Below are 12,842 nucleotides of genomic sequence, written 5' to 3'. Positions count from 1 at the left end.
ATCTCCACCTTGCCCCTTGCCAAGTCCACTAATAGGGGGGACCTCCTCCCCATTCATCTGATCCTGTTTTATCAGGTATCTTCAGGACTGGCTGCAAAGCCCTCCTCTTTGGCCTAACAGGACTGCTCCTCCCTTGGGGGGTGGGGAGGCCAAAAAGCCAGTCATTGAGCTCATGTTAGAAACAGTCCTTGTTCCCCTCACTATGGGAAACCAATTGGTTACTGAGCTACCACAGGCTACATCTGAGCAGAGGTTCTAGGTTACATTCATAGCTTCTTTTTATGATGGTTTTCTGCATATATTTGTGCATAGATCTGTTAATGCACTTAAAAGTATTTAGTATAATGCAATTGTACAAATTACAAAGATCATACCAAAATCACATTAGAGCACTTCCATAGTAGATTTTTTTTTTCTTTAGTTAATACCTAATTTCACTGTATGTAGTAGGATTGTTCTTTATTACTCTCTGTGTGTGTGTGTGTGTGTGTGTGTGTGTGCATGCATGCACTCACGCTTGTGAATTTAGATGCCAGAGGACAGCCTGAAGTGTTGTTTCACAGGAGTTATCTACTCTGCCAGTAGGCTAACATGCCTCAGAAGCCTCCCCATCTCTGTCCCATACAGCCTGTGCCCTTACACCCAGCTAATTTCAGTCCATTTTCACACCCAGTATAGGTACTAGGTACCCAACTTGGGTCCTAATGCTTGCATTATAATCACTTTATCAATATTGGGAATATTCTGAATGTATTGTGTACCATTCTGCCTCTGATGCAAATAAGATGAAGATGATGGATCAAGGCATCTGGAGAATCACAAACAACATTGTGGACACAAATGATTCACCATGATGGAATGGTATATAAAAAAGGGAAGTGTTACTGTGCCTCCTAAAATTCATTACTTCATTACTTGTGGGAGTAAAACAATACTATGTAAGTAACTATGCTGGGACAGAAAGAATGGAGGAGGACACTGTGAGGCAAACTGGGAGACAAGACTTCAAATGAAAAGGACAACATGCACTGCGCTCCTTAATGAAGGAGGACATCTTCCACAAGTCACCAGCAGGAAAGGGATGAATGCGGCAAGGCTGAGAGTAGGAAAGCAGCCCTTCGGAAAGGGCAGCACACAGTATTAGCTGTGTCTCTTATTTACTCCATTCTCAGTGTTCTTCACACATGTAATATGAAGGTGCTAAGGAAGGCCATTTGCTTGAATCTCAAAGTTTGAGCAGAAAAACTGCTATTTTCCCTTTCGTGACAGTAGATATGGGTGTTCCTGAAAACACACGCCATCAGCCTGAGAGATGGTACGCTCAGTAAAGTGCTTGCTTAGAAGTATGAGGACCTGAGCTCAGCTCTCCTGTTCTCATTCATAAAGCCAGGTGCAGGCTTAGGGGTGACTCGATGAATAAGAAAATTTGTCTCACAAACAAAGGTTCTGAGTCTCCAGAAACCACATTGAAAAAACAATGAAAAGGAGTGTAGCTATTTGCGTGTCTTTTCTTACTATAATAACAAGAGACAGGAGGGTCACAAAGCATTACTTGAAGCCAGCTGAGTGCCATGCTCAGTAAGAGACCCTTTCTCAGACGACCAAGACAGTGACAGAACAGGATGCCTGATGCTCTCAGAGTTCCATACTCACAAGTGAGCTTGTACTCCCACACTCATCCACCAAACAGATACAATGCATTACACATTCCCACACAAACGCACACACTCATACACATACATTTAGACACACACACACACTCACACACACAAAAATGAAAAAGCCAGGTGATAGTATGTAGCCTGTAACCCCTGTAATACACACACATACACACATACACACACACACACACACACACACACACACACACGCACGTGCATGGATGAATACACACATACCATACATATACAGAACACACACAAATTTTTTTCCATTATTTCATGTCTTGGATACATCTTAGATCTTCTCCATGACTCTGCCTGGCCACTTAAGGTTGTAGCCAGTGGGTCAATATGTACATCACTGAAGTGACCACTTCCACAGGGACGGAAGGCAAACCATGCTGTCAGGCAAGGCCCTGACCTCTGTGTGGAAACTGGCTGCAGAGTAGCTGGTCCAACTATGAGAGCCGGTTACTTTTAAGTCACCATTGTTGGCATAAGGCAAGCAGAGCTTTGCATGCAGCTCATCCGTGTAACTCTCATTCCTCAGGACAGACTGGCTTCTGGTGGTATTCCTTGCCCCTCCCAGCTTTACCTACACAGACTTTGTTTCTTCAACTTCCAGAGTTATAATCAGTGTTTGATTTTGGCTTTTTATATCTCTCTCTCTTTTGCTCTCTCTCTCTCTGTGTACATGTTTGTGTGTATGAAGTGGTATCTGTGTGTGTATAGTATATGTGGAAGTTAGAGGATATAACCCTGGGTATTGTTCCTTGGATTCTATATACCTTGAGATTTTGAGACAAGGTCTCTCACTGGACTGTAGTTCACAGGGAGGCTCATAGATATGCTGATTAGCAGCCCAAGGGTCTGTCTGACTACACTTCCACATCCATGGACTTACAAGGGTGAAGGAACCTGCTCACCATTTTTGTAAACATACATGCTGGGGATGAAACTGAGGTCCTTCTGTTCTCAGAACATTTATTGACTGTGTTCTCTCCCAATCATAAGCATTTCTATGCCAGCTTCCTACACCTTCTGACAGTCTACATTTCTACAGGATAGGGGTTGTCTCCTGTGCTGCCATAGCCTAAAAGCAACAGTGAAAGACAAAGGACTAACATATATCAATAAATAAGGAACATTCAGATTCTCAATCAATTAGAAACATTTAAATAGGCCATAGGTTAAGACAGAAGTCCTTAGTATTTCTGTGTACTACACTTCTGTTACCTACAGATACACATGTTTATCTCCTCAGGGTTTTGAGTCATTTCTAAGAAGACACCTGCATTGGTCTTCTGGACTTCTGTCTTCTCATCTTCTCAGTGAAGGAATTACAACTATCTGGTGAAATTTTGTCCAGCTACTAAGTACAAGATTTACAAAGTGGGACAATGGCCTCTGTATCTCAGATCTGACCACTGTCATTTTTTCCTCCATATCTCCAAGGCTGTCCTGGCTTTGTGCAAGGCCTCCCACCATTTCCACAATAAGACTATACTGACCTTAGCACACCGTAGTGAAATTTAAACTTCTGTGACTCTGTCGCTTATGACAAATGACTCTGGATGATAAGAACAACTGCAAAGAAGGCAGCTGGAGCAGATGATGATAAGGGATTTATTTGTGGAAAGAGAACATGACTTTGGCTCAGACTGTGATGAATTTTGGATGCTATCAACTTGGAAGTAATTAACCAGATAGGAGCAAGGTCTTGTGTAGAGGGAGGAACCTGAGGTATAAAAAGAGGGTTGTGATTTTTAATGAGTCTGGGGAGCCTGACAGATCATTATGCTTTATCAGAATTTATAATGCTTTTAAAATTAATTAGCTTCCCATACATAAAGAAATTCAAAGAGAAGCTCCCGAGAAAGTTTAATGTAATTTAAGTCTCCAGATGGCTTGATGGAAGGTGTCAAAATCCTTTAGGGCCAAGAATATAAAATCCCAACCTCCTTCCTCTAAATTACCAAAACGATGTGTAACTGAATAGAAAGAAGGAAAGAATAAGGAAAGTGTGACTTAAATATCTGAAAACAGATATTACTTAAGGGCTAATAACATGCCAAACACCACTTCTAGGAACTGCAGGATTAACGTAAGCACAATTATTGTTTCCATTTTTGTAGAGGACTGAAGATTACCCAAGGTTGCAGGATGAGTTAGTGGTAAAGTCAGGTTGCCATCTTTGGTGTTTTAAGCCCAGTCATCGTGTTGAATGTCTCCATATATGACATTAAAAAACTTCCAAGCAGGCTTATAAAGTAGTTCAATCAGTAACATACTTGTCACACAGGTGTGTGGACCTGATTTCAATTCCCAGATCATTTATTAAAGGACAGGCATGGCAGTACAGGCCTAAAATCCTAACACAGGGGAGGCAGAGGTCACTGTATATCTAGGGTTTGGTGAACAGACAGCCTAGCCTAGTTTCTCAATATTTTCTTATTTCCTGTGTGGGAGAGAGATGTCCACCAGGGAACAGCTTTGGAGAAATGGATCTCTCCTTTCACCATGTCTTGCGAGGAAACCATCCAAACCAGTTCATCAGGCTTTGTGGCCAGAGCCTTTGTTCACTAAACCATCTTACTGGCACTTGTTGAAAAGTCTTAAGATCTACAATTTCTTATAAGATCTACAATTACTTAGTTTGACAGTGCAAACTAAGAAGGAATTGACTACAGAAAGGTAATTACATAGTTACATAAGAAATGGAGTTTGAGACACTGGGCTTAAATTCTAGCTCTTTATCACAACTACTAATAAACAGCAGAACTACTAATAAACAACATGTGGTGGAGAATCGGCATTTTTACATCGTTTTTCCTTTTAAGACAGGCACTCTGTTCTGTACTGGCTTTTAACTGGCTCTGTAGCTGAGGTTGATGTTGAACTTCTGATCATTCTGCCTCCACCTCCCGAGTAATTGTGAGGGTTACTGGCATACACACTTAGCCAGGTGCTGGTGACTGAAGATGGGCTTTGTACATGCTAAGCAGACATTCTTCTAACAGAGCTGTACTCTATGCTCCAGGGACTTATTTAGAAGCGAATGGAAACAAGGGATTCTTATGCAGAATTAAGTGTGAAGGTACAGCTGAGGGACACAGGAGTGGAGATGTTTGTAGGAACTGTTGCTCCTGGCAACAATTCAACCCTGTCCCTGGGGCCTCTTAAATATGAAGGCTTGAAAATTGTAGGTTGCTGGTTTTGACTATAGGAGTGCAAAACTAACCTGGGTGTCAGAATATTGATTATGATCTTTTTCTTCCAAGAAAATGTTTTATGGCACATTATTGAATACTTCAAGATATAAATGCAGGGCCACAAGGAAAGATGATAACAAATTTTTTTCAGACCCCACCTTGCCTCAGAAACTTATGGGCTTATTGCTTTAGAGACAGTATCCCTTAAAAGTTCAGTTGCTATTGAATAAAATTGGCCTTATCTGTGCAGAGTACTAGAGATCCAAGAACATAAGTTTCTTGGCTGTATGGAGCTTGTAACTTGATAAGTGATACAGGTAATATTTAATGAAATGTACCTATAAATTATTAAACAAAGTCACTTAAGAAAGATGGATAGATGATAAGCAATAGATGATAGATAAATAATTAGATAAAATATCATAAATATTAGCCAAATAGATGATAGGTAAAGACACATATAGATGATATTATCTTCATCTTTTGGTATTTATTCTTTTACTTAGAAACATCATTAGCGAGTACAGTTGGCTCTGCTAGGGGTACTCTCTATTAGGAACTACAGCCTCAATAGGGCGTCCCCAGTTCATTTCTGCTAAATATTTTGTGTACTTAATTTGATGGTATTTTGATATATGCATGTGTGTGGGTGGGTATCTAAGTACACTCTGTCTGTCTGTCCATATGCTATTTATTTTTTTATGCTACCATTTAACCTTACTATATACTTAATAAGCCCATTCATTCTAACTGAAAGTATGGCTACAGTAGCTAATTCTCTGGACAGTACAGAACAACTAGCTGAGAAATTGAGAATGAACATGAATTTCTCAAACTCTTGTTCCTACCTCAGCGAGGTGGGACTACAGGCATGATCTATCATGTTAGGTTAAGGTGGTACTGGGACTCAAACTCATTTCTAGGCAAACAGTCTACCAACTGAGGTATATCCAAAAGTAATAAAGTTCTAGCAATTTTTATCAATACACTATGGCAGAATTTGAGATTTACAGGACCACAGAAACAAAAGTAATTCCCTTAAAATACTGAAATGATTCAATTAACAAAAAAAATAATTCTATAAGAATCAGCCTGGCTAAGCTGAGGCAAGGAGATTGGCACAAAACGTGTGTCTACCCACTCAGCAAATAAGCAGTTTTATGAGCAGACATGTAAGAGTGATGGAAATGAAGATCATGCTCTATGTTATGATGTTTACCTGTGAATGCAAGGCACCAGACAGAAAGACAGGTGTCAACTCAGCATCAACAAGTAGTTACAAGTAAGGTTTGTGGTATCATATTCTAAATTAAATCATACCTAGAAATCACTCGTTAATAGCAGGTGTGCAGAAAGTAAGGCAGATGATTTCAAGGGTCATTCAGAGTAGGAACCTTTGAAAATGTTACAGGTGAACTGAGATGCAAAACAACAACAACAACAGCAACAACAAAACATCAGTAGCTCTCATATATACAAAAGACAAAGTGGCTGAGAGAGAAATTGGTGAAACAATACCTTCTACAATTGCCAAAAATAACATAAAGTACCTTGGTATAATGCTAAACAAGCAAGTGGAAGACTTGTATGAAAAAACTTCAAGTCTCTGAAGAAAGAAATTGAAGAAGATATCAGAAGATGTAAAGATCTCCCATGCTCATTTCTTGGTAGAATTAATATATTAAAACAGCCCTCCTATGAAAAGCAATTTTCAGATTCAATGAAATTCCTATCAAAATACCAATAACATTTTTTTTGCAGGCCTTGAAAAACAATTCTCAACCTCATATGGAAAAACACAAAACCCAGAATAGCTAAAACCATCTTGGATAATAAAATAACTACTGGAGTTATCCCAATTCTTGATCTCAATCTGCCCTATAGAGAATCAGTAATAAAACCAACATGGTACTGGCATATAAACAGACTAGTGGATCAATGAAATCACATCGAAGACCCAAAAATAAACCTACACACCTACTGACAACCGATTTTTGAACAAGGAAGCCAAAAATACAATGGAAAAAAAGATAGCATCTTCAACAAATGGTGCTGATATAATTGAATGGACTCCATGAAATCTGCCTGTGGACATTTTCATGTGGCAATTTCTTAATGGCGAATTCATGAAAGAGAGCTCCTCACACTAGGGACAGAATGTGAATCCTGAGAATGCATGTGGTGAAATGAGAGAACAGACCCCTCAAATGTTGTCCTCTGATCCACATGCACAACATGCTATGTCTGTACACGACATACACATACACACAAACACACATACATGCTCACATGTGTTAGCAAGCACACACAAATTTAATTGAAATTATTAGATGCATCAATAATTTTAAATAACATAAGTAAGGCCTATCAGTACTTTTTCATCATGAATATTTCTTAACAAATAAGTGAGAAAATATAGACAACAAGAGATACAGAAGCTTCCCAAGACTGACAAAAGGTCCTCACTAAGGGATCAGGTACTGAGGGAATTAAATTCCTCAGACTTGCAGGTGGCAAAGCCCTTTCTTGAATAGGCTGTCAATGCTTCCCTTGAAATGATACTCCTTCTAAAAGTGTTTGTTCAAGATAAATACAGTCATTTTATCAGCAAATCTCCTCCCTTCAGGACTTCATTTGTCTGACAAATATACCTTAGTTGGTAGTTTATGTGAGGAATCATTAATGTTTGATACTTCATTTGTCTGACAAATACACCTTAGTCAATAGTTTATGCGAGGAATCATTAACGTTTGATACTTCTGTGTTTTCGTTCCCAGGTTTATTTCAGAGCATATGACATTAGGGAAACAAGTACATTTATATGGAGCACTTCAAATTCTTCTGAGGCAAATGCTATTTTAACCTAGATTTGATGAACAACACTAGTGAGATTCACATGAGGCCCTTCTATGAGGCAAAACAGTAACTCACTGAACTGTTGTGATCATTTTAATTGCCAACCTGAACACAAGGAATCACACTCACAGAGTGTCTCAGTAATCAATTGTCTAGAATAGGTTGGCCTATGGGGATGTCTGTGCGAGGACATGCCCACTATGCATGGCACCACTGCCTGAGCAGGGTGAAATGGATTGAAGGGAGTGATGACACAAGTTGAGCACTATCATGTGTACATGCATTCATCACTCTCTGCTCTTAACTATGATTGTGATGTGACTAGCCCCTTCAACTTCCTGCCACGTTGACTGCCTGGCAATAAGGGATTGTAGCTTGAGATTGTGAGCTGATACAATTAACATCTTTCTCACTTAAAAGTCTTTTAAATGCTTTGACAGTCTGCACGGTAGTGGCTTTCAGAGGCCCTCTGTGGCAGGTTCCGAGGTTGTTTCCTGTTTTCTTCTGGCTTTCAGAGGCCCTCTGTAGCAGCTTCCTAGGTTGTTTCCTGTTTTCAGATGCTGAGCCTGATGGCCAACTGACAAGCAGAGTGAATGGAATTTTATGTAAGAAATGGGAAATAGTAAGAGCTAGAGAGGACAGGAACTCCACAAGGAGAGCAACAGAACAAGATAATTTGAACACAGGGAACTTCCCAGAGACTCATACTCCAACCAAGGACTATCCATGGAGATAACCTAGAACCCTGACAATGCAGCCACTTCTAATGAGAACTGATAGACTAAGATCAGAAAGAAGGAGAGGAGGACCTCCCCTATCAATGGACTTGGGGAGGGGCATGCATGTAGAAAGGGGGGAGGGTGGGACCGGGAGGGGAAGAGGGAGGGGCTTCTGGGGGAATACAAAATGAATAAAGTGTAATTAATAAAAGTTTAAAAAAGTTTTTTAAATGTATTTTATCTGAGCAACAGGAAGCAGAGCTAAGATATCTATGCTTTATGCCAAGTGTGCTGATTGAGTGTATTCACTACTTAGGTGTCATTGGATATTAGAAAATCATCAAGTGAATATCACCACTTAAAAGAAGAAAACTAATTCATAATGACACAATTTTTAGGCTCAGCATCATGCCTACAGGAAAGAGTTAGAGTAGCAGCCATTTTACATGACCCCTTCCTCCAGAATAGTGGTTCTCAACCTGTGGGTCATGACCCTTTTGTGAGGGTTCACGGATCCTTTCAAAGAGAGCTCATATTAGATATCATGCATATCAGATGTTTACATCATAATTCATAGTAGTAGCAAAATTACAGTTATGCAGTAGCAACAAAAATAATTTTATGGTTGGAAATCATCACAACATGAGGAACTGTATTAAAGAACTGCAGCATTAGGAAGGTTGAACACCATTGTTCTAGAACTCTCTTCAGTTCTACCCATGTATACACCTTCCTTTTCTTCAACATGGATCCCTACTCTCAACAACTCTCATGGATACCATGACTTCAGAAAGAGAGAATTCTATGAGCTACCTTGCGTAGAAACCTCCTGTTCTTGCAGAATATGTAGAAGGAGAACATATTTTTTTCATGGTTCTTGAGTAGAGGAATAGTATCACAATGTCTCACAACTTCCAGGAAAAGCTGATTGTAGTTATTTCATATTGCAAGTGGAAAATGATTATCTAAGACCCAAGAGCTCCTAGCTTTGAACATTTGTTGAGGTTGTATGACATTATTGCTTCATCCCTATAGAGAAGTTCTTATATAGATTATAAGAACATTTTTACTTCTCAGCTGAGGTACATATATTCACACACACACACACACACACACACACACATATTTATCTGTATAGTCACTAATAAAATGAGATAACTACAGGCTGGGAAATGGCTATGCTTCTAATGTGCTTGCTTTGCAAGCGGGAAGACGTGAATTCCATCCCCTGAGCCCAAATCAAGTTGGATAGTCCCTGCAGTGGGGAAAAGAAGCTGAAAAGACCTTTGTGGGTCACTGTCAACTAGCATAGGCTCAGCTGGAAGGTCCAGGCCAAGGGAAAATTCCTGGGTCAAATGATAGTCTGTGTTCCTAGGTGACATGGGAGGGTTTGGGCTGGCTGTCTTTTGCAAACACACATGAACATACAGACAAATTGCAATTATCAAATTGAATTATTCCATGGAAAATATCATTCACCAACATAACTGTAAGACTTGATACGCATGGGTACTTACTGTAGGAGCATCCATAGACCTCCACTCTCATGCCAATCTTTCCATTTGGACTCCACTCCAGAGGCACAAAGCGAACAAAGCGGGCTCTCACGGAGTGCAGCAGCTTGTGGTGAACCACACTGTCAGCGTTCATGTTTCCCGCAAAAGTCTGAAGAGAGATGGACATTCAGTGAGCTCTACGGTACCAAGACATGTCAATAGAAGTATGTAGGCTTCTCCACTCAGGCATTTGGGGATGACAACAATAACAACGAAACAAGACAAGACAAAATAAAACAGAGACCCTAGTGATCTAATGTGGGTGGCAGTCTTGCCCAGGCCTTACAGTTTTTTCCAAGTACTAGATACTATTATTTATTATTATTAATTTATTAGTAGTAGTAGTACCAAATACTACTCTTTAGGATGTTACTCTCTCCATCACTGTGCATAGTTAAAATTTATGAACAAAGTAAGCTGCAAGGTATGACATCTGAAGATTTAAAAGTTAACGCTACCTTGAAGTGTCATTTTCCCACGTATCTATACTCACGAACTATAAGATAACTGGCAAAGGGTTTTGCTAAAATAATTGTCAATGTTATTTGAGGACAGTTGTTATGATAAGCATATAACATCTTCACTACCATTTTGAAACTTAAAAAAAAAACTAGTGGAGGAAAGGAAATACTTAAGGAAATAAATGTTCAAAACATATAGTCACCCACTAGTTAAAAATTAGCCTGAATTTTAGTTCCAAGACTGTCTTATTCCAATATCCAAGCTTGCTTTTACACTCCCCACTCTCTAACTATGCAATCATCAATAGTTACAGGAAGGAACCATCACAGTCTAGCTATACATATAGTTTAGTTTTGTCTTTATTTTAAAAAAATCACATGGTCTGAAGAGATGATTCAGTAGTTAGGAGCATTTTCTGCCTTGCTCACTACTCAGACCTAGTGTGGTCAAGTGTCTTGAGGAAGAACATAAAGCCACCACATTACTAAACCAGCATGATCTCTAACTCCATTCTAAATATTTATTCTTGTACACACAGATACGTGAAGTCCTCACCCCTCACCAAGGATAAAAGCTTTCATTGAAAGAGAGAGAGAAACCATCACAGGATACCATGTCTAATTAAAAAGTAGAGAACAAAAAACTACAGGACACCCAGTCCCAACTGATACATCTACAATACAATTACAGCACCCAAGTCTCAGAGATCATAATTGGAAGAGATGGAGCCAAGAGTGTAAGAGTCATAGGAACAGAAAGTTTCCTCTGCAATTAAGTCTGCTAAGAATGTCAGGGGAATTACAACCATGAAGGCTTACCCACATGGCTGCCTAAATAGGAAACAAACAAGGACAACACCAACAGATCTGTTAACATGGAATGGAAAAGTTCATGAGGTTTCAACCCCAGGCAAGGAGCTAGAGGCAACTAAGGAATGCTGAGAGCAGGAGAAAGAGTCTTCTGCTGGGAAGTGCCCCTTAGTTTGTATCCACTATCAAATGCTCAGCCCTGAAATCATCTACATTCAGTGAACACTGTACAGACTGAAGAGGTTTAATACAAACACACATACACATAAGGATACACACAGAAATGTACATGTATATATTATATACAATACACAAACGTGTTTGTGGAACAATTTATAGAAAAAGAAAATTTATAGAAAAATTAAAGAAAAATTTATAGAAAAATTTATAGAAAAAGAGAAATGGTGAGAACATGAGATAGGTTGGAGGGTTAAAAGGGAGAGAAGAAATAATGTAAGTATATTTCAATTTCAAAAATAAAAAAAATAAATTTTATTTTAAAAATGAATATTTTCTGCACAAGCTTGAAGAACATAATGTGGGTCTCAACACCCCCATGATGAACTTGGCGGAGTCCCATTTATACACATAACACCATTACTAAAGGGGGAAGATACAGGAGGGTTGCTGCGACTTGCTGCCTATCAGCCTAGTTAAAATCTACAGTCTTATCGTTCAGCAAAGGGCCTGCCTCAGAGCACCAAGTCAGAGAATGATAGAAGAGAAGAGAACATATCACCTGGACTCTGTGTATATGCACAGCACACTCATCCATACACAGATGTACACATAAACCACACACATTAGTATGCTTAATACACGCACACACATATACACACACAGACACATAAACACAACACAAGACCTGTTTGATCCACCTGCATTATGTCTCATAGCCTTCATCTGCATGGCTAATTATTTTATAATTATTTTTTATGCAGATGGAATTTAAAAAAAAAAACAACTCATCTTCAAACAACATCACAATAAAATATCCATAACAAAAACATTTAAACATTTTTAAGCCACGTAACTTAGTGTCATTATGTGAATTTATGTTGTACAGCTGTCCCCGTTGGGCTCACTGAAGTTGTTGTCCCTACCCCAGAGACAGTCTGACAGCTAACACTTGGAGGTTTGTTTTTCACTTGAGTTGTGATTATCCTTCTCAGCTTCAGTAATCTATAGACAGTCTGCATGCTTATGTACAGTAACAGCAACCAACAGAGACCTGATTCCACTCTAATGGCCAAGTGAACAGCAAGGAAAAGGATTTCGAGACACAGAGAATAAGGCCAAGTAAGGGTGAGGGAAGAAATTCCTAAAGGACATGCTTGTGAAAATACCATTGTGTGAAAGTATATTCTGTTTTTTAACAAAGGGACTTATTGATACCTTGCATGCAAGGTACTTGAAAATCAACAACATTTTCTAAATGTCATCCAAAGCCCTGTCTCTCCAAGAGGGTAAACTAAAGAGAAAGAATTTCTAGAAGCTCAGCTAATCATAAAGGCATTTCCTTCTTTCTTTCTTTCTTTCTTTCTTTCTTTCTTTCTTTCTTTCTTTC

The 12,842-nt window shown here is 39.2% G+C and overlaps 1 protein-coding gene across 2 annotated transcripts in view; it reads right to left on the bottom strand.

Annotated features, from left to right (window-relative positions):
• Positions 1-12,842, bottom strand: part of LOC129672165 (contactin-associated protein like 5-1-like) — a 796,696-nt gene that overhangs the window by 429,138 nt on the left and 354,716 nt on the right. For both annotated transcript variants that reach the window (XM_055601463.1, XM_055601471.1), the window contains exon 4: positions 9,966-10,113. In XM_055601463.1, the coding sequence (XP_055457438.1) occupies positions 9,966-10,113 (148 nt within the window). The remainder of the gene's footprint in view (positions 1-9,965; positions 10,114-12,842) is intronic.

This window comes from Psammomys obesus, unplaced genomic scaffold, assembly GCF_907164565.1.
Source record: "Psammomys obesus unplaced genomic scaffold, mPsaObe1.curated_primary_1811, whole genome shotgun sequence".
In the NCBI taxonomy this organism is placed as follows: Eukaryota; Metazoa; Chordata; class Mammalia; order Rodentia; family Muridae; genus Psammomys; species Psammomys obesus.
The sequence above is the reverse complement of the archived record's forward strand: the minus strand, read 5'-3'. Positions and strand labels throughout refer to the sequence as shown.